Raw genomic sequence first — 22378 nt, 5'->3', positions numbered from 1 at the left:
ATCTTGCATAACAGCTATGAGCTCAACACTGTTAATACAAGTTTTGCATGTAAAACAGCAGATCTACATCATAGTAAATAATATTAGAAAAGTGGCAATAAAATTTACATTTCTATAAAAAATGTAAATAAAGATATAGCAAAAACATTCATTAGATTTAATGAGCAAATCAGTGGGTCTATTCATGCTTTTATTTTTTTTTCTGAAAAAATATTTGTTTTACAAAATATATCAACTCTTCTGTTTACAAATCATTACCAATCATACAAATAACATAAAAGCATAAAACTGATTAACTATAAAACATTTAAAGATGCCAAAGATATCTGTTGAAAACACAACAGTGAGTGAATCTATAAATTCTCACAAAGAATAAGATGGAGGATCCAAATCTATCACTCAGCTGTGTTTTTCTGTAACTTCAGAGAAATAATCCAGTAAAACCTGGAATGACTTCCTGATATTTCCCATGTCACTGTGAAAACTACACAACAAACCACTGAAGGAGTGCGAAGGTAGCTACGTGTACATGTGCAGAAACATTTGTGCATAATATGAAACATGTGCACACATCACAGCATGGTGATTTCGCTGGGTGGCAGAGTGAGCCTCTTTTCTCTCACAGACATCATATTTTCAACCTGCATGGCAATAACTCGACACAGCTCCAGGCCCTGTGGAGAAAACCAGTCAGCTTTACAGCACTAAGTATCAAACACCAGAATTTACCCAATCCGCTGTCTGCTACCACACCTGCTCCAGCTGCAGCTGAATGACCCGCTGTGTGTTCATGTCCCCCACAGTTAGGTCCACATACGGGTAGCTGGTTCCAGCACTGTGCCTCTGGGTGCGACTGCCCTGCACCTCCACAAGGGGGACGGCTGCCATCAGCTCCTGCAGAACAGACATCAGACTTTGCTCTGACAAGAGAGAACAACTTTTCTCCCAGGCTCATGCTAATGATGCCATGAGCCGATCACACAGTGATAAATGTGTGTGTGGTTCTTACATGTGTGTTTTTGTGCAGAAAGTGGAGACCACGTGGGTTAACAGCTAGAATGCAAGGAGCATAGAAGGTGGTGGAGCTGCTGCTGTGGATGTAGAAGAATGAGGAACCAAACATGGGGAACGCACTGACCAGGCCTGCATGCACAGACAGAATGCAACAAAAGGGAACAAAAGCATTATTATTATCTTACATACTTTATAATTAAAGTTGATGAAGATTTTGTTTGTCTGAACCACTGTAAGGCCACAAGGCTCGTTTTACCAACTTTTATCCGTGTAGGTTCAATTGATGTATATAAAAAAAACTTCCACGAGACTCCGGTGTAAAAAGAAACTTTGTTCAGGAGCAATCAGGCCTAAGATATGCTCATCAATAAACAAACTACTGTAGTAAAACCATGTGGCTCTGTCCTCCTCTGCTGCGCCGCCTTCCCTCTACTGAGATTATCCTTTACTTTTTTTCCAGTCCTCCAGGGTTGCCACAATGTGACCTTTTCAACAGTAACACTATCCTTTAAAGCAATTTTATTCACAGGATTACTTTACCAAGTCAACACAAACACAATAAAACTATTTTTAGTTAAATTTTAGCCAAACATTTACTTAATAATGTCAAATAACTAATAAAACAAAATAAGTTTAAACACAAAATAAATACTGATTTTAAGTTTGTATTTGAGTTTTTCTCTACAGGCCTGCTGTGGTTAATAAAATTGAACTCGGCAAAAAAAAAAAAAAGTGTTTAGTCATGTACAACTTATAAACATTTCATATTTAAGCTATGTGAAAACATTATGGTTTTATTTATGATTTTGCATTTTCTTCCTTTGAGAAGGGATCTTACCGAGAAACTGTGCCCTAGCCTGATGTGGACTCAGAGGCTGCACTTGCTGCATGTGCTGCGTTGCCATGGTAACCCACTGCTGTGGGGGCTGCTTTTTGAAGAGAGGTGCAGCAATGTACTCTGATAGCTCGTGTCTGGAAGACAGAGGACAAGAACAACAACGTCAGATAAACAGAAGCTGCCTCGCTCTGTGGCTTCTGACATTTCTCAAAAACTGTTTTATACAACTCAATGAGCTGCTCTGTGTTTTGCTCTGTGACAGGCAGTGATAAGTGCAAAAAATATATAGCTTTTTCATAGTCGACAGTGCGTAAAGAAAAAAAGACATCCAGTTGAAGCACAACAGCTCAGCCCATTTAGGCTACTGAACTCCTCCAAGTACAGTAAAGTCAGAATCTTTCACTTTAATTTATTCACAAACAAACAAGAAACTTCAATATTTCAGAGACTGAAAAAGACTTTAGAAAGGGACTAAGTCCATAACCAAAAAGTTAAATAAAATACTAAACATTTAAAAAGTACTTTTAGGATGTTTGGAAATGAGCGTTAATAACTCTTGTTGCTCACATGCTGGGAGTATAGATGTTGTCCTTGGCTCTATGCTGCAAAGCAGCCAGCTTTGATATTTGGTGGAACTGTTGATCGCTCACTTTTCCATGTGAGAGAACATTTAGCAGGCCTTTCTGGTAGTCTGGAAGGATCTGAAAAATATTCACAAAACCTGAGTTACACACATAACAAATAACAAAATATGTGTGTGGAGTGAGAGGAAATCTTTTTTAGTACCTGGTTATACTGCATGGCCACACTCAGCTCATTCTCGAACCTGAGCGACTGAGTCCAGACAACTCGCCGGAACCACAGACTGTAGCCTGAGTCGACTGCCTCTGCCTCTGTGGCAACGTCCAGGATGTACTCGTTCTTGTTCAGAGGTCGAACATTCTGACCTGAGCTCACCCAGTTACACAGAGATTGGTTTATTATTTCATGTATTTTTGCATATTTACTGCAGTAGGAATTACTCAATTTCTCAAAAACCAGCAGAGCCACCAGACTGAGCTGTCCCCAACAAAACAGTGTCATCCATCTGTGGCATCATGGAGTAATCCAGAATTTCAGCATGATAGGTTGTTATAGAAATAAATATTACATACTAAAACCTTAGAAAAAATTAGAACAGAAAACAATGCAAGTTACGAACAAGTAGCTTTGTGCATGTCTTATATATATTCTATATCATGAATTATATGAAGATTCATCATCATACAAAAAGTTTGCATAACAATATTTCAGATTAATTCATTTTTATTAAAATGTGCTCCATTCTTGTCGGGGTAGAGATGCAGTGGGCAGGTCTGTATGGTGGAGACCTGGAGGGAATAAGATTATTTTCTAGGGATTTTTTTTCTGTATTTCATTATTAGTTTTGGTTTATGTGGTATAAATGTAACATATGTCTGACTCCTTTGTATCTACAGGCTCTCATCTATGTATAAAAGAAAAAAATTCAATAAAAAGACAGAGATAAATAAAGATTTTCAGTGGTATATATACAATTTATTTCATTTTCCCTTTGGGATCAATAACATATGTTTGAATTTATTTGAATTTGAATTGTAAAGCACAGGTGTACTTCAAAATCAACCTCGGAATAAATGTAAATAAATTCATATATTATTTTAAGTGCAGTGACATAAAAACATGCCACTTCTATTATTCAATCATAAGTTTTGTAATTTTTAAGTGATAGTTCACTACATGGAAAGACCATGGAAAGTTTATTGAGTTGCTGAATTTAAATGGGTTCAAACTGCATCTATGTTTTGCTGGAACTGTTAGATTAAAAGTGAAATGATGCAGTTTCTTTTATTATTAAAACTTTTGTATTTTCTTTGTACAAACTTCACAGCATTTCAGTTTATAAACATTTAGTTGTTCTCACAAGCATCTTAGCAAACTGAAATAATACAATAATATCAAAAAATACATAATAGTGATGCTTCTTCTGCAAATTAAAGCTTATTAATAACTCTCAGACTTCCTGAAACTCCATTACAATTTTCATTTGTTCTTTTTCCACTTATTTTTAATTCACTATCTGGATATTTAAAGAGGACTGCTTATGACAGATGGATTCAGTCATAAGGTTTAGAAATAGTTCATTACATACAATTGAGCCCAAAATTATTCATAAAAATGGGAAAATGATTAAGTAATCTTCTAACTTTACCAACACACTTCTTCTGACTATTAACATTTCGCAATGTCCTAGCCAGAGTCCTGCCTTAATCTGACATGTAATCTTTGGATGGTAATCTTTGGATGGCAAAGAGGCCTTCCGTCCTCAAAGACTTGAAGCTCATCCCCAAAGAAAAATCCTTTCACTGGAAACATGCCAAAAGCTGTAGAAGGTTTCTAATTGCTGCATTACATATAAATATGTTTGCTCTTTTTTAGGTGGATGTAAATCATTTAACATGACATTTTAAAATCAAATTTAAAAAACATACAATTATTTTTTATCTCACATTACATTGATATATTATCTGTTGAGAAATTCTGTCTCGTTTCCTTTCAGGCACTTCTGTAACATTTTAAATCAAAATCTGACTGTGCATACCTCTGTTGGTGACTAAAAATATGGCATATTCTTCAATGGCTTCTAGTGTGTGTAATCCCATTTCATAGCATAACTCTTCTATCACCTCCAAGGCAACCTGAAAAACAGATACATCAGTCAATCCCAGCCCGCCCACACTAATGCACCACACTGATCATCACCTGCTGAGAACTTACAGTACAAGTTTTGATTTTCACGTGGCGTTCAATGCCTCCAGGGAAGAGAAACAGCTGACGTTTTGAACTGCGTCCCGCCTGAGGAAACACAAACGATCACATGATATATGTGGTAGATATGCTAAAAATGACTCACTTGTTAGGACTGCAGAATCATAAGGTCATAAAAAAATGGTGCTCAAGTGTATGTATAATGAAGAAAAAAAGAAACTAAGTCTTCAGGAAGACCAAATTTTACTTTTCTTTTTCCTTCTCTTCACTTATCTTCATGTTCCTTTGGTCATAATAAACTTTAAAAACAGCTTCCAAACCCATATTTAGGCAAAATCAAAATAACTAATTTGTTTTTACCAAGTGCAACTGAAGAAAACTCTTGATTTATTTGGAAATATTGTCCATTAAAGAGCATTCCATGCCATAAATGAGTTTGCACAAAATTCACACTAACTGTCCTTTCAAGCCGAAGAAGAAATCCTACCAAGCCTGGCTAGCTTGTAGAACCACATTGTTTGCTTCTGTGAGGTCATGAATGAGTTCATGGCCTTGCCAAATGAGTTCAGCGAGGCCATGCAGAAGAACTTTTGGTTGACATTAAAGCAATTCTTTCAAACCGTCCGACACCTCTGAAGCAGTACTTTGCCATCACTGTTTAGGGGGGTGGAGAGTTACTGACCTTGATGGAGGATCTTGTCATTTAGTGGAAAGAGACTTGGAAGATTTTCTCAATCCCCTCCATTGCACCATTGGGACTCATTCAGCACTCAGGCTGAAGTTTCAAAGGCGGTCAAAAATCTAGATGGTGGCAGAGTCTCAGGGATGGATGGGATCTGCCCCAAGGGCCTCAGGTCTCTGAATGTTGTGGGGCTGTCATGACTGACATACCTCTTTAACATGCTGTAGTGGTTGTGTAACAGTCCACATGTGTGTTGTTGCCCAAGAAAAGGCTTTCAACACAGCTGTGGAGTGTCCTCCAGGCATACGGAGTCCAGTGCCCTTTATTCCCTAGCTTAAAAAAAGACTAGTCTGAAGAAAGTACACATTTAGAAACTTTGCTATATTTATCTGTCAATTCTTCCTTTTACAACACATAACTTGGATTAATTAAATAAGAAAAAATATATATTTCATTGGTTATATACTAAGCCATTAAAAACTAATTTCCACTAGTAATAAATAGTAATACGCAATTGTGTTTATATGTAGATGGTAAAAGTGGATGTATTAGAATACTCCATAATTCAGATCTGTCCTTTTGACTCTTACTTGATTCTGCATTTGTGTGTATAAAATGATATTATTCTCTATCCATCTTATCCCTAATAAGGATTAAAATTTTTTGGCCTAAAAGCAGATAAATTAATGGAGGCACCAACCATCATAGCTTTCAGCTCCATGCCGCTGGGTGGAACAATCCGACCGCCGTACACAAACGTCTTCTTCAGATTTTGTTCACATGCTTTAGCTATGCCTGAAAAAAGCGCAGTACATATTTCACACTGATTGCAACATTTGCAGCATACTCCCATTTGATATTAGTGTGTGTGTTTTTTTTTTCTTACCTTGATACGGTGCTCCTGCACTGCGAGAAGAGTGCTGCAGGTATTTTAACAGGAAAGGTTTGAGGACTTCAGAGCAGCGATGGTAGGCAGCCAGGATGTACAGCAGCCTCCAGCCACGTTGGCAACTATCGCTGCAAAGCACAAGCGAGCACAGAGGTGCTCAGGATCACAGAGGTAATCACCAAAGAGCCATGCACTGAGGGTTTGTGTGTGGCCAGCCGACTTACGGTTTGGAGCTGGTGTTGGCAGTAAGTTGTTTGAGGAGCTGGCAGTAAGCTTCATCCCTCATCAAGGTGAATTCTCCAATGAGCTGAAGGGAGCAAATAAATCACAGCACACACACACAAAAAAAATAACAACAAAAAAAAACAACAAAAAACAAGAGTTTAGGTGGAGTTCCTTCCTGCAAAATAATAATATTAACCTTTGGCATCTAATACAATATATCATTCTGTAGCTTAGAAATCTTAGTGTATAAGTTGAACTAGCAGAATGACTGGAGCAATGTTTTTGAGGAATGCTACATACAGAAGGTAAGTAATCTCTGACACAACATAAAAAAATTAAGGGCAAATGAAAAACATAAGGGAAACAAATTTTGGTCTATAATTAAATTCTTTCAAAGTTTTCAGTTGAGGGAATGCAGGAATAGGAGCCACACAAATGCCAGACATAACTTATTATTAGCAGCATAATTAGATGCTGCGTTTAAAAACAAGTAAGGAAAGAAAACAGAACATTATTATATGTTGCCTCATTTCCCCCAGAGATCAGTCCAATGACTGGAGTCGTCTACAAATTTGATAACACTAGTGTTCGGCTGTGTGGTCATTATGGAATAGGGTACAGCATGGGACTCAGCACAAGGCAATGTGTTTGTGAGGAACAATGAGGTCAGTACACATGTCTATGTGAATACAGAGGTTTAATGAGGACATAGTGTAGCCTTATAAACCCCCCTGACATTGTGATCCAGTGTGTTTTTCTTGTGTGTGGGAAAAGAACTTTACTGCTTATATGCTGGTAATGGTTAAAATCACCAACTATGAACACTGCCCTCTAGGTGTTTGCTTTCCTGTCCTTTAATATGTTTTTATCGCGTCCCAATGCTTCTGTCGGGTTTCTGCACAGTAGAATGTAAAAAACAGTGAAAGCTGTTGTAAACTTCCTCAATGGGAATAAGGACCTGCATTTCAGCATCAAATACTCTGTGGTGTGGGAAATTGATAATGAACATATTTACCTTAAGGAACATGTTGACCACTTCCTGTTCTGATGAACCCCTAGATGGAGAATCCCCCATGAAGCGCATAATGCCTAGAGATGTTACACCAGGACACACACACATACACAAATTAAACATCCCCTCACAATTCATACACATTTTTAGTTAACAAATGCCTGATATTAGTGTTCAAATTTAATTGATGTAGCTAAATGTTTTATTTGTACACTTTATAATCTATCAATGCCGCTGTGGGGCATTCCCAGCTGATTTTAAGTTTAATTTATTTTCCAGTCTAGCTCTACTAATAAACACAATTGTTCATTGGAGACATATTGACAGATTTTAGTGGGTGGAAGGTTGTGGACTAGTGGATGAATATATGGGAGGCTAGATTTCTACTTTTTTTCTCTTTCCAAACCTACCCAGATGTACAAATAAAGATCTTTTTAAACAATGTGTAGAGATAATTTTTCTGATGAAATAACATTACACAAAATAAAAACTATTAAATAATAAATGTAACATATAATACATTTATGGATGTATATTTCAAATATTATTTATTTTTTTTATTTCCTTTATTTAACCAGGTAAACCCCGTTGAGATCCAGATCTCATTTTCAAGAGGGACCTGGGCAAATTTATATGAATTAATTAATGATGAAGCCAGATTGGAAGATTCTTTGACTGCTGGAGTGAAGTGGTACCTCATAAACACACACAGACAACCACATAGTGTAAAATATAATGAATTGTATCAGATAATATTTACAAAAATATATAAAGACAAATACTTGAAATTTCATCTGCATGAAATCCACACAAGTATTTTTTCTTAGCCAAGGCAACAGGTCAGTTCCTTGGCGGGAGTATGAGGATGAAAGGGATCCAGTTCAGTTCAGGATGAGAGCTGTGGTTGTAGGCTTGATCTACAGCACTGGAAGAAGTGGTGGGGATTTGACAGAGCTCCTGGTTTGGTGTAGGATTAACTTGTCAGTCTGGTCAGCTTGGCAAAAGATAGGATCAGGAAGCTGGGCAGTTACCACTTTTCAAACGCATTATTAGTTGAAGATTTTATTTTAACAAACCGACATCTGTGGCAGCTATGGGACAGCATCTCTCCTAGCCTGGTGAACCAAAGGCTGCCTTAATAAGACACTGACATAGTACTACCACCAGTCTGACTGGTCATTCAAAATGTGACTATCATCACAGTGAGGTGATGAATCACGAAAAATCAAATATGTGAGAACAAAGACATTGAATGGCATTTGTTATTGTTTGTTTTCTTTTTACATAAAATAAAATTGAGGAAATTTCAAACATTTTTAATAAAATAAAAATAAATAATTCTTTAAGAAGATAATTTTTAGGAACCTAATTTCAAACACAAAAATAAATGGTAAAGGAAAAAAAATGCTCTCAGTAAAAATAAAAAAGGTTATTCTGGAAATGGAAAAAAATTAGCCTGGTTCCATAAATATTCAAGAAACATTTAAAAGGTGCAAGTAAAAAGGTATAATATCTCAGGGTCCTCTCATTTTGACAATACTGAACCTAAATTATATAACTGGTGGATTTAATTAGAGAAGAGAAGTCAACAACTTACACAGGTAGAGATCAGCTGCCACTCGGTTCATAGCTACATCTGTGAACTCTATCAGAGACTCAGTCAGAGGGGTCTGCAAGGACAAATCAGTTGAACAAAATGTCACCTAAACATCATGGATGTTAGCATGTGATAGAAAATAAAAAGCACCTTGGAGAACTTAATCATGTCAGTAGGCTCCCTGAAATCATTCCTTTTGCCTTTGCTCTTCATGGAATCTCTGAGGACAGACACATCGAAACAACTTTATATTTCCATCAATGTTCAAAAACAATGGCACACAAAAAAACCTGCACTAAAATTACAACTTATGGCCTTTAATATAGCTGGATATTTATTTGTTTCAAGCACTTCTAGAGAAAGGGAACTAGATCTTCTGGTCATTGTGACAAATGCATTTGATTTTCACAGTCCCAACAAACATCTTTTTTTAATGCTAATTGCATCTTTTCCCAATAAAAAGTTTGAACAGCAAGAAAAAAAAAATCTACTTGTTCTCAGTCTCACCCGTGTCCATTTGGTGCCTGCCTGAAGTACTTCTTGGCAAACTCTATCATATCATATTTACTGTCCTGCAGAGCCCTCTCATCAGGCTCTCCATCAGGGAAGCCATCAAGTGAAACTCTCTAAAAAGAGATTAGAAGTGAGTTTGGCAGAAATAAACAAATAAACAGCATAAAGTGCGTTTGTGTCTGGGAACCTCAATCGTTTGATCTATTTCATGAGCAGCCATGGTGGAGGCCACAGCAACAGCAATGGCTGACGACACGGCGAACTGGTCAGCTCCGCCTCGAGGCTCTGCCTTTCGGTCCAGCGGCAGCGATAGGAAATCAGGAGGAGCAACGGGGTGGACACACTCTGTGGGGAATGCCCCGGAGCGGCCAAACACGGCTCCAAACTTCCAACCTGACACACAAAAGCAAGAAAAATTTACAGAGAGACACAATTTCTTCTCCTCACTGTCTGCTTTCTACTTACTGCATGTCAGATCATTATCTGCCAATTCCACTCCTGTCTGGGGTTGTGCTGATAACCTCGCAAAAGATGATTTACTGCTGTCATGATGGACAACACTGTTCTCAGCTGTGCTCAACTCCTTGTTTTTATTTGCAAATAAGCAGCCATTATTTACTGTACCTTCAATAAGAAGTATTCATACTTCTTGTTTTTATGTTAAAACCACTAAATATTTATGTTCACGAGACTGTCTCTGTCCAATCTGACAAAGTTTGAGTTATTTTGCATAAGACAAATGGAAAAGTTTCTGGATGTATAAAGCTTATAGACACATAACCCAATAACTCATATCTGTAATTGCAGGTAAATGTGTTTCGAAAAAGCACTGAGTCAGAGGAGGTCAATGTAAAGATTTTGAAACCATACATGACCTTCTGTCAGTCAATCACATAAAATCCCAATCAAATAAATTGAAGTCTGTGGTTGGAAAATGAAAAAAATCTACAAATGTTCAAGAGGCAATATACAGTTAGGGCTAGGGCTTTTAGTTTCCAATTCAAACCATGAGGTACCACCTACTGATGGCCTCAGCCCCTCTGGTAATAAACTAATTTTACTTTGCATAACATGAAAGATTTCTGATGCCAGGTTTCAAAAATCAAAGGAAATAAATGGAAATTATTTAATTAATTACAAATACATGTTTAAATACACTTTTACTCTGCCATCTGTCTGATGTAGGAACTGTTTAATGTCACCCTGGCTGTGTTTTCATCCAACTGTGATGTGAATTGGGAGCATATTTTTAAAATCTTGCAAAAAAGAAAATGTGAATTAGGCATGTTTCCATCTACTGGTTTGTAAGGCTGCACTTGTAGGCCACTCTGTATTAATGCTTTCAGAAATTCTTTAATTTTTAATTCATTTATCTCAAGTCAAACGTATGAAGTTTCTCAGTTTGTCAGGTTTTTATATTGAAGAAGGCTTAAAGGAAGTCATTTTGTTTTAAATGTCTATAGAAATGTCTCTCTTCATTCATTTCCTATGGAAATTATGTGATGGGTCTCTTGTTCTCATCCAGCCGAGGCACCAGCGCAGAATTTATAAATTAAAATAATCAGTGCATGTGAAATTTTGAGCTTGTGCCCACGGACGTGCACACAGGAGCCAGTGATGCAACACAGGAAAAGCTTGAAATGCTCAACTTTTGCTGCTGTCTGCTGTCGCAGAAAACATTCACCTTTCGCAGTCATTCATTGCTCTCTGTGTATAGAGCCCATAATGCACTGCTGTAACCCTCCGCAGGACAGAAGCTTTTAGGTCAAAATAGCAGTTTGATTAAGCTGCGATATGTAATATTAATGTATTATAATTTTCAGATTAATCACATGGTTTAATGTGTGAACGTTGACAGCCCTAATTAATATTCAACAAGCAGAACAGAGAATCCACATCCTGGAATCACACATCAAGCAGATACATGGAACTCACACTTAAACTACGAACATGGACATGGATTACCTATTTGTGCCTAATTAAAGGTCTCAGGGTTTGACATTGTTGTGAAGGCTGAATTCACACTCTGTAGACCCACTAGAGACTGGAATAACAAGAAAATCCTAAGTTTTTAAATCAGGGAACATCTCTTATATTGAAGTGATCACAAATTGGCAGGATTCTCTGAGCAAAGCGGGAAGTGGAAGTGCTTATTCTGCATCAGACATGCTCCAAAGTCTCCACCGCTCTTCAATTGAAAGCTCCAGATAAAAAGATACATTTATTTAAGTTCAGATTTAAGGTTAGAAATTATGGGTGTAAATATTTCAGCATGTTTATATTTTGCAATAACATCAAGTACAATGCATAAAGAGAAGAGCTATCGTTTTGTTCAAAAACTCACCAAAGTCTTCAGTGTCCCTTTTAAGCTCTTCCAAAAACACAACCTTCTTCCTCACCACACAGCCATAGCAGTAACCTACAGGAGAGAATATCTGTAAATGTTCTAACATCACAGATTTCAGCCAGGACGCTCATGAATCAGTATCTGACCTTTCTCTAGCCCGTCCATAACCTGCAATCTGATGATGTCACCTTTATGGAAACTGAGCCTCGATCGATCGTCTGTCACAAAGTTACGCTCTGCGATGACGTAGTCGGAGTCCTGTTCAGGAAACCAGTACACAGATATACAAGCATGCAATAACTGATATTAAGTAGTAAAGTATCAATTAGTTGTTCAGTGATCAGAATTGGCCAGTTTTCCTTAATCAACTCTGATTTGTGATTCAAAATCATTTCAATTATCCAACACCTCAGAGCAATTTATAGATTGTTCGATTGGATATGTTACAATCTTTAAATATCTCTGTGATATACACTCTCCGGCCACTTTGTTAGGTACACCTGTCCAACTGCTCATTAAAGCAAATGTCAAATCAGCCAATCACATGGCAGAAAGGTGATTTAAGCGACTTTGAACGTGGTGCGGTTGTTGGTGCCAGACGGGCTGGTCTGAGTATTTCAGAAACTGCTGATCTACTGGGATTTTCATGCATAACCATCTCTAGGGTTTACAGAGGATGGTCCAAAAAAGAGACAATATCCAGTGAGCCACAGTTCTGTGGGCGCAGATGCCTTGTTGATGCCAAAGGTCAGAGGAGAATGGCATGAAAACATGGATCAATCCTGCCTTGTATCAACAGTTCAGGCTGGTGGTGGCGCAGTGGTGTGGGGGATATTTTCCTGCCACACTTTGGGCCCATTAGCACCAATTGAGCATCGTATCAATGCCACAGCCTACCTGACTGTTGTTACTGACCATGTTCATCACTTTATAATGAGTTCACTGAACTTGATTGGCCTCCACAGTCACCAGATCTCAATCCAAGAGAGAACCATCGGATGCGGTGGAAGGGGAAATTTGCATCATGGATGTGCAGCCAACAAATCTGCAGCAACTGCATGATGTTATGATGTCAATATGGACCAGACTCTCTGAGGAATGTTTCCAGTACCTTGTTGAATCTATGCCACCAAAGATTAGGGCAGTTCTGAAGGCAAAAGTGGGTCCAACCCGGTAATAGCAAGGTGTACCTAATAAAGTGGCTGGTGAGTGTATGTACATTGGTATACTGCGACTCGTCTTGCCTTTTTGATCTCATTGATGAAGGTGTCTATGAGATGTTTGACTTGTAAAGCCTTGGCGGAGAACAGGATCAGCTTCTCGTTGGTCAGATTGAACTCCAGCATGTTCTCAGAGGGGATTGTCACAAACAGGATGTCTGCATATCTGAGACAGAAAGAAAGGCAAACAGCATCAGTCACAATATGCACTACTTACCTGGGTCCTAACCTCTCAGTACAATAAAGAACAAATAAACATTAAAGTGTGGGGCATATGCTTGCTGCGCCAGTTTTGAGCAGTCTATTATTTTTTAATAAATCCCTTCCAGGAATACAAATTTTCTTGTAACACTTCAACAAATGTTTGACCTCAAACTGTCTGATGGAGCTGGAGTAAAGTACATAACTCATTCATCCAGACTTAATTTACCATATAAGAGAAAACTCCTTCAACTACTGTCACTATAAATTCCAGTTGTGGAAAAGTATAAGAAGCAAGCAACTGACTCCTTACAATGCAGAAACACACTGAAGGGTCAGAGGTTAACCCTCTTTCCAACATGAAAAGACACTCCAGTCTGAAATCTGGAGGCTTCATCCAGACATTTGGATATAGCTGCTTCAGTTGAAAGAGGAGTGGCAGAGAGGAATATGCCTGACACCGGCCAAGGACAAGCAAAGTGGGGGAGTCGTGACTCATGGATGGAGGAACTTCCCACTGCTTGTATCTAAGAAAAAGGGTGGAGGTGATATACGGCCAGAAAAGATGGCAAGGAACTCCATATAAGGCGTGGAGTGGATTGGGACATCAACGCACATTCCCTCAGCGACTCATCTCTCGTTTTCTCACATTTCTCTGTAATTCTAATGCTAATAATGCATATTTACTCTAACAAAAGCTTAGAATACTAATGTTAGTCAGAGTTCTTTGGAGCAGGTTGCTGGAATTACTCAGTGCTAGGATTTTTGGGATTCGTTTGGTATTTCAGTTTAAGGCTGGGACATGATAAAAAATAAAACAACAAGGTACACCTGGGAGCTGACAGTAGGTCATGATTGACCTAATGCTAAAGCTTTGTTAGCTTTTCCATAAATTATTGACCCCATAAGGCAGTTCTATCTGGTGTTTAGGAGGTCATAGCAACTTGGTAAAAAGTAATCTCTCATCAAGATACAATTTCAACCCATTTATTTACCTGAATATACTGATGGAATCCATTTTTATCCACAAACTGATCTAATCTAATTCCTAATCATTTCTTGAGCTGAAGACATCACTGCCAAACTGCCCTCCTGCAATAAAACTCTGTCTCTGTGGTCCATCTGGCAATAGAGATAAGATCAGACTCTGGATGGGTCTTTGTCTTGCTGTGACTATATAACGATGTGAAGCGTGTTGTTCAGGGCTCTTCTCCTGACTGCGCTCAGTGAGACAGGTCTTTGAACGCTTTTGCCTTCGAATAAAGAAACTTAAAGACAAATATTAATCTTTCTCTACTTATTGAAACATATTCTCATTCCTTCATAAAATTTCTATAACAATCCCAAAGATGTCAACCTTGAACTGAGACATCTGAGCTCTGAACGTTTTTCTTCTAACTTGCTGGCCAGGAACAAGATTTGTTTCAAAACCTTCAAAGTATTCACTGGAGAACTTCTAGAAAGCGTTCTGATTTGATTTCCATTTATTATTCTTATCAGTATTTATATTGTACAATAGTTAAATAAAGATGTGAATTCAGCTGTAAAATTGGGTTGTTTTGTTACCAATTTTCAGATTTAGTAAGACATCAGCGTGTCAGTGATCACTCCTTGATGTGAAGAGTTTCTTCTGCTGGTAGTGTGAATTCATTCCTTCATTAGAAGTTTATGATTCCAGGTCTGTTGGAACTGGTGCCCTGATTAAACTAAAGAATTTAAATTTTATTAATAATTTAATTAATAATAATTGACTACAATTATTAATAATTACAGAAGCCAAGCATCGACGCAAGTTCTGATTGCCAGGAATTTTGATGTCACCGTGTGAGGTTGCCACAACAGTTTTGGTTTCTAGACTTCTGATTCCCAACACTAAAGAAAACTGCAAAGATAAATTTAAATGGATAGAAAATAGTTTTAGCTCCAACTTAATAATCCTCAAACTACCAAGCTGAAAACTCGGGATAGATGCTGCATGTTTACCAGGATGTTTTCACTATTTCTTAAATATTTGAATGTACTTTTGCTTTTACATGTTTTTAGATCAGACAGATTTGTGGACTCCACCAGTCAAATGTATTTATGTTGTTAGGAGCAATGACTGAAGCTAAAATAAAAAGCAACCAATGTAAAAAGAAAGACTTGGATACTGCCTGAGAACTAAGAATAAAGATTAGTTTAGAAGATCGAAAACTTGCTGAAAAAAAAAGTAGAAATAAATGACAGTTGGTTTAAAATTTTTGCACAGTGTGATAAATATTTAATAGTTTTTACGTCATAGCTTTAAAAAAAAACTGCTAATAAGATAAAAAAAAACCCCAAAACAAAAAAACCATCAAATATCTGCGCTTACGTGTATGGTCGAAGGACTCTGAAATAGTCTGGAGCTGATGCGCTGCTTTTCACCGTCTTCAGTAATTTGATACCGCTGTGGGACACTGACAACACTTGCACACCTGTTCCTACACTGCCCTGCACTCAGACAGATGCACATATCCACTGAGAACAGCTTAGAAAATTGATACGTCGTATGAAGCAATTTTAGTATTGCACAACGTTCTGCCAAACTCACCGAGGCAGGAAAGAGTCGGGAGAAGTAAATTTCCCAGGTCTCCCTGGCTGCTGTCACAATCGTTTTCTTCACATGCTCCTCCACCGGATCCATATTCTGCTCAACACCATGTTTTGCTGTCATTCACAGAAACAGACACACAAACTCACTAATGTCACAGAGTTGTACTTATTTGAGAAATGCAGTCATGAAAAATAACTACAGGAAAAACAGACAGGACTACCGAAAAGGGCTTTCATTTTCTGCCTTTCATCCCGGGTGATGCGAACGCACGCCTCTGACAGGGTGTCATTCACTATCTGGTGGAACGGAATAAAGCAGAGAAGAGGAAGAATTTTGCTGAATTTCTCTGTGATCTTTCATTTATCATGAGAGCTTGTAGGACTAAAAAAAATAATAATATGAAATATAAAAAGAAGGAATATGATCTACCTGTTTGAAAATGAGATCTAGCAACAAAGGATTGTTGAAGCTGTCTTTGGGATAAAACACCTGAGAGACAAAATATTTATCAGAAAAACTGTTTTTATAGAACAGTAATTTGCAATGATGCAGAGCAGGATACTTACAGTCATGGTAAAAAAAATAAAAAATACACCCTTACTCAATTCTAGGGTTTTTGCACTGCAAGAAATCTTATGTTTGTAGACTTTTTGAAAATGATTTGTCTAAAGTGTACAAAAATACCCAACAAGAGAAAGGCACTGTTTGGAAAACTAAGTACACAATTACTGCTTCAGGAAGATTTAAAAGATAGAGCAGCCAGATCATCAGGTTTGCCACAGCAAGAGTTCCTGCAGGCTGCTGTTCTGTGGCATGTCTATATGTGTTAAAGTGACAATATGGTAAGGCATCAGAAACGACCTTAGGCTACATTCTCACAACAGGTCTTGATGCTCATTCCGATTATTTTGCTGAAATCCAATTTTCTTTGCGCAGTTATTCATATGACTTTAAAGGGACCCACATGTGCATAAGAAGAACGTAGACTTCACACAGCAGCACACAGTTTGTGGCGATTATAACGGAATTTATCCAGCACCAACAGTATTGTCACAAGATCATATCAACACAAAGGAAGCTAATAAAAATAAAGTCCAACTAACAGCGATGGCTTTTTGTGGCACATTGACTGCAGTTGCTGTAGAGAAGTCTTCCTGGGTGCACAGTTGGACCAGGAGCAGTGGGACTGTGATGTGATGCGCTTCACTGACTCAGACTTGCTTAATAATTTATAGCTGTAACTTTCAGCCATTGTCTATGTCCAGATTTACAAAGTCTAACTTCTTCTGGTGCAGAATTACTGGATATGTTTTCTGTTTAATATAGAAGTAGTACAGAGATGATTTTTTCTATGGCGTGAAAGGATTAGAATTGGATTGTTCTGCTGTGAAATAGTCGGATGTGGGTTGCATTTGCCTGCTGTGTGAACGCAGCCCTACAGGAGCAATTGTTACTGCCCACCAGTCTGGAAAGTTAAAGCCAACGACCATTTCCAAAAAACAAATGAAGTCCATCATTCTCCAGAGGGAAGGACTATTCACAATTGAAAACTATGCATGGAAGTTCCCAGTCACCTCCGGATTGGAGGTCTATGAAATGTTCAGAGGGATTTTAGAAATCTCTCTGATTTCTAAATCAAAGAGAAATTAAACTGGAACATCCTCAGTTAGCAACTTAAAGTTCATGACAGTACAAATCAATAGAAGACTGCACAATTATGGCTTGTTTGAATGAACAGAGAGGACAAAGCCTCTCCAGCTTCTGGACCTTCAGTGAAGCAGCACAAAGTGTTTTATTCACCAGACCTCAATGTGATAATTTTGCTGTAAAAATGAGTGAAACAAAATTCATACACAACAACGTGAGAAACTGATAAAGTGATCGTTTTTTGTGTGACTTAAAAGTCAATTCTACTAAGGGGTGTTTCTAGAAGCTCAGGTGAATTTTTATCCCGTTTGGTTTCATCTTTATTTATTACAGAGTGTGTGGAGTCTGTTGTGTGTTTCTGTGCAGTATCAAAAACTTTTTCTTTGTTTTATCAAAACTGTGTACATCTATGTTTGTATTTTTTATCATCCTTCACTGATGTGTGGTTTATTTTTGTTGCTGTATTCGTGTACTAACCTCCTTTCTGAGATACAGCCTCCAGGGCACATTGGTGTAGGTGTAATGCTCCTGGTTGGTGCTCTGGTGAAGCTGTGTCTGGATGGTCTCCGTCTCCACTGGGAGCTCTCGAGATACTGCAACAAACATGTTTAATAAGCAGAATGAAACACTGACACAACATTCTGCTATCAAAATCGCCTTTCTCAACGCGCTCTTTCACGGATAAAAATGAAATAATTAACAGTGGAAAATCCACACCAAACCTGAATTCACCAACACAGACCAGTAAGAACTTTGTAAGGCATATTAAAGACTGTAACTATGAGTGCTATGAGTGGCTTTAAATTTTTTGAGGAAAAAACATGTTATATGAATATGGAATATTCATATAAAATGATGAAAACTTTTCATTACAAAGATATAGTAAAATTCAATTCAATTCAAAAATACTTTATTAATCCCAAAGGTAGTCATCAAGATTCTTCAAAGAGCCATTGAGATGGTGAAGGCTGTCGGCAGGAAAGATCTCCTGCAGCAGCCTGGACCACACTGAACCTGAAGAAGCCTCTGACTGAAGATGTTCCGCTTTCCCAAGACAGGGATACCAAACGAATCCTAGTCAGGATTTTCCATAATTTTCTTGATTTTATGAAGAATCCTTCTTTGCATTATCATCTCCAAAGGTTCCATAGTCGTCCTCAGAACAGAACCAGCCTTCTTTATCAGGCTGTTGAGCCTTTTTAGGTCTCTGGCTCTGATGCTGCTGCTCCAACAGATGACAGCAGCAGAGATGATGCTCTCAACAACAGACTGATAAAAGATTTGCAGCATCTTGCTGCAAACCTTGAAGGATCTTGGCTTCCTCAGGAAGTCAAGTCTGCTCTGTCCCTTCTTATAGACACTTCACAGTTGATTCTCCAGTCCAGTCTGTTGTCCAGTTGAACACCGAGGTATTTATATTCCTCAACCACCTCCACTTCTTCTTCCATTATGGAAATAGAGTTTGATCTAACCCCGTTTCTTCTGAACTCTACAATCAACTCCTTTGTTTTGTTTACATTTAAGATTAGATGATTGTTCCCTCCATCACACAAAGGGGTCCACCAGATCTCTGTACTCAGCCTCTTGTCCATCTCTGATTCTCCCAACAACTGCAGAGTCATCCGAGTATTTCTGGAGAGGCCAAAGGCATTGCGCTGGAAGTCTGAAATGTGGAGAGTGAAAAGGAATGGTGAGAGTACAGAACCCTGTGGTGCTCCTGTGTTGCTGACTACCTGGTTAGACACACAGTTCATCAGTCTCACAAGCTCTGGTCTGTTTTTGAGGTAGTCATAGATCCAGGCGATTGTTGAGGCTTCCAACTGTGTCTTCTGAAGTTTCTCACAGAGCATATCAGGCTGATTGTGTTAAATGCACTTGACAAATCAAAGAACATGATCTACACAGTGCTGCCTCCTTTGACCAGATGATGGTGGGTTTGTTGAAGCAGGTGTATGATGGCATCATCAACTCCAACTCCATGGTGATAAGCAAACTACAAGGGGTCTTGATATGTCCTTGTCTCCTTATTCAGGTGGGCCAACAAGAGTCTCTCCTGGACCTTCATGATGTGGGATGTCAGGGCAACAGGTCTATAGTCATTGAAAATGACAAAAATAACCCCACTGTGTAAAAAAAGACCCACTTACGCATCAGAGGGTTAAGAGGATCCTCCTCAGCCACAGTTCAAAAGATCAAGCAAATTGCTTAGAGCTAGTTTATAAATGTGACTGATGTGTGTCCAGCATCTGGAAAAAATACTTACTCTCTTTAGAAAACCTATCAAAAACACTTTTAATTTGTCCATCAGTGTTTTCATAGATGAAATATCAGATTTTTGCATGTATACATGAGATAGAAAACAAGACAAATACAAAACTTATATGTATGTACATTTATTGACTAATATTTACAAATTTAGATGTCTACCCATGCATATTTAATTGACAGTAATCTTACCCCATACAAAACTCCTTCTGTTTCCACAGTAACTAAAACAAACAAGAACCTGATACAGGTTGTTTGACATCATCATGTTGATGAGAACCTCTATGTTCTCATCAATGATGTCATAACAGTTCAAAGAGATACAAGAATACAAGAATTCTCAGTTTGCTTCTCAACTTGGTTGGAGGTAGATCGATTCCAGAGAGACGACTTCAAACTGATTTTACAAACCATTTTAACTGTTCACCAAGTCAAGAGGATTTTTGATATTGATGGGACCTTGGATTTCTTGTTACAAACGGAGTTGAAAAGTTGTTAGGATAGAGCATAAGAGGCAAAGACGTTTTAGTAGAGAGCTCTGAGGATGAGAGATCAAAATACTTTGGTTTGGACATTGAACCGTGAAGCCCAAAAGGACATGGAAGATTCCTCTAAGGATGAGAAAGTTACCGTCAAAACCACAACTATGGATTTAACAGTAAANAGAAGGCTTGTAGCTCAGTATCTGTACTTTTTGCAGAGACTCCATTGTTTGCAAGGTTTTTCTTTACAGCAATGCACCATCCAGGAAGATATTTTTCCCCAGATGAAGTTTTTGCTGTTCAGAATGAAATAACTGAAACACTGAAGATGAAGGATGTGATACATCGGGACAAGCCAGGAGTCTTTATGTTTTATGTGTCAGACTATCTGACGCAATATGTCATTAACACAGACTGTGAGCTGTACACAGCTGACTATTGTGAACAATGTCAGAAGTCTTCATGTGTTATTCATAACCTTGGTCCTGTCAGTCCCCTACCAAAGGAACAATGCGAGGACACTGCAACTACTCTTCTAAATTGTTATATGTGTGGAAAATTGTTGTGACACCTGCAACTCCAACATAAAGACAAGAAGCTTTTTCAATGATGATCTACATCTGATGCGCTCACAGTCAGACAGTCCAGATGATTTAAGATATCCTGCGATTTCTGACCCAGTCCTTGAAACTCCTGTAGAACCTGGAACTTAGTCACCTGTCCTCAGTCATTTGCTGGTAACAAGCAGTGACTTCTGACACTAACAGCCTTTACACAAATCTGTTGTGTGGACAACTGGTGTTTAAGGCTGACGATGACCGGGTATCACTTTCAAATATAGACCGTGAAGCTGACATTTGCCGTAATGGGTACATCTAAATCTATGAAAAGACCACAGAAGGACAGGACATATTTAGAGTTAGTCTCAAAGTGACCGCTGACCAACTACAAAGATAATGCTTCAGACACTAGGAAGTGGGTGGAACGTGGCCCGCACAGAGTCGGCCACGTTCCCCGCATCCATTGTTGAGGCGACTTCTCAGAGTTGTGGCTACAAGGTTGTCAGTGCCTGTTTTGGGGGCAACCCTAGAATCAGCTCATGGGCACCAGAAGGGAGGGATACTGTCAAGCTGAAGATAGTGACCTATTGGGTCTTTTTGGTCTGTGGGACCCCAGAAGCAGCTGATGGGTACTGGCAGTCCAAGCGGGATGAAGCTTTTACCAGCTGGGTAAAAAGCTGGGTTTTTACCAGCTTTTTACCCAGTTGAGGTAAAAAGCTGGGTGTGGGAGAAGTTCACAGAGGCCATGGAGAATGACTTGGGCAGAGGACTTAGAAGATCTCCTCAGTTCAACCATCATATCTTCCACTGAGGAAGCAGAGCCTGGGGACTTTGGGTCAGGCCCTGCTGAGTTGAACATGGTGAGAGGCACAGAGAAGGAGTGGGCATACTTCTGGCCTCCCATCTTGGTGCCTCTGTGTTGGGGTTCACCCTTAACCTACTTGTGGGGGGACGGGTTCTGACTGTTGTTCGTATTTATGTGACAAACAGCAGTTCAGATCGTCCACCATGTTGAAGTCGTTGGAGGGGTTGATGGAGAAGGAGGGATGTGGGAGGATCTAGAAAGTGAAATATTAGCTCTGAATGATAGAAACATGCAATCTGGAAAGGAGGTTAAATCAACATTACAGTCAACTGGTATAACTTCTGAGCAACAAATTAAATCCAAGATATGTCCTTTGATATGCATAGGAAAATTAATATATTGCTAGAGTCCAAAACTATCCAAGCAGGATATGAAGTCTTTGGAAGAGGAGTATTATCATCATCCACATGAATGTTAAAATCCCCCAGAAGCATCAGGAAGCCTGCAAGCTCAGTAATAAATCCTTATTATACTTTGTAGGCAATACAATCATAATGGGAGTCGGTCTAGAGAGCTGACATACAATATAGGTTGTGATCTACAGCTTATGCTGGAGTAGTTTGCAGCAGAGGGTGAAGCAGCCAGGATGAGGATCAGTGCCTCCAAATCTGAGACCATGGGCCTGAGCTGAAAAAGAGTAGAGTGCCTTCTTCAGATTT

At 38.6% G+C, this 22378-nt stretch overlaps 1 protein-coding gene across 1 annotated transcript; it reads right to left on the bottom strand.

Moving 5' to 3' along the window:
* Positions 1–176: 176 nt before the first annotated feature.
* Positions 177–18158, bottom strand: LOC103136467 (unconventional myosin-XV-like). The gene is made up of 24 exons (XM_016670259.1): positions 18025–18158; positions 16330–16389; positions 16121–16196; positions 15898–16013; positions 15679–15797; positions 13149–13290; positions 12051–12162; positions 11902–11976; positions 9745–9950; positions 9552–9670; positions 9195–9264; positions 9045–9117; positions 7451–7524; positions 6435–6517; positions 6208–6338; positions 6022–6116; positions 4649–4726; positions 4473–4569; positions 2639–2799; positions 2420–2553; positions 1853–1986; positions 1010–1143; positions 754–894; positions 177–674 (listed from the first exon to the last, which is right to left on the bottom strand). The coding sequence occupies exons 1-24, from the start codon at positions 18151–18153 to the stop codon at positions 573–575; spliced, it is 2661 nt and encodes an 886-aa protein (XP_016525745.1). The 5' UTR covers positions 18154–18158; the 3' UTR covers positions 177–572.
* Positions 18159–22378: the final 4220 nt, after the last annotated feature.

The sequence above is a fragment of the Poecilia formosa genome, unplaced genomic scaffold, assembly GCF_000485575.1.
Source record: "Poecilia formosa unplaced genomic scaffold, Poecilia_formosa-5.1.2 Scaffold32, whole genome shotgun sequence".
Taxonomy (NCBI): domain Eukaryota; kingdom Metazoa; phylum Chordata; class Actinopteri; order Cyprinodontiformes; family Poeciliidae; genus Poecilia; species Poecilia formosa.
The sequence above is the reverse complement of the archived record's forward strand: the minus strand, read 5'-3'. Positions and strand labels throughout refer to the sequence as shown.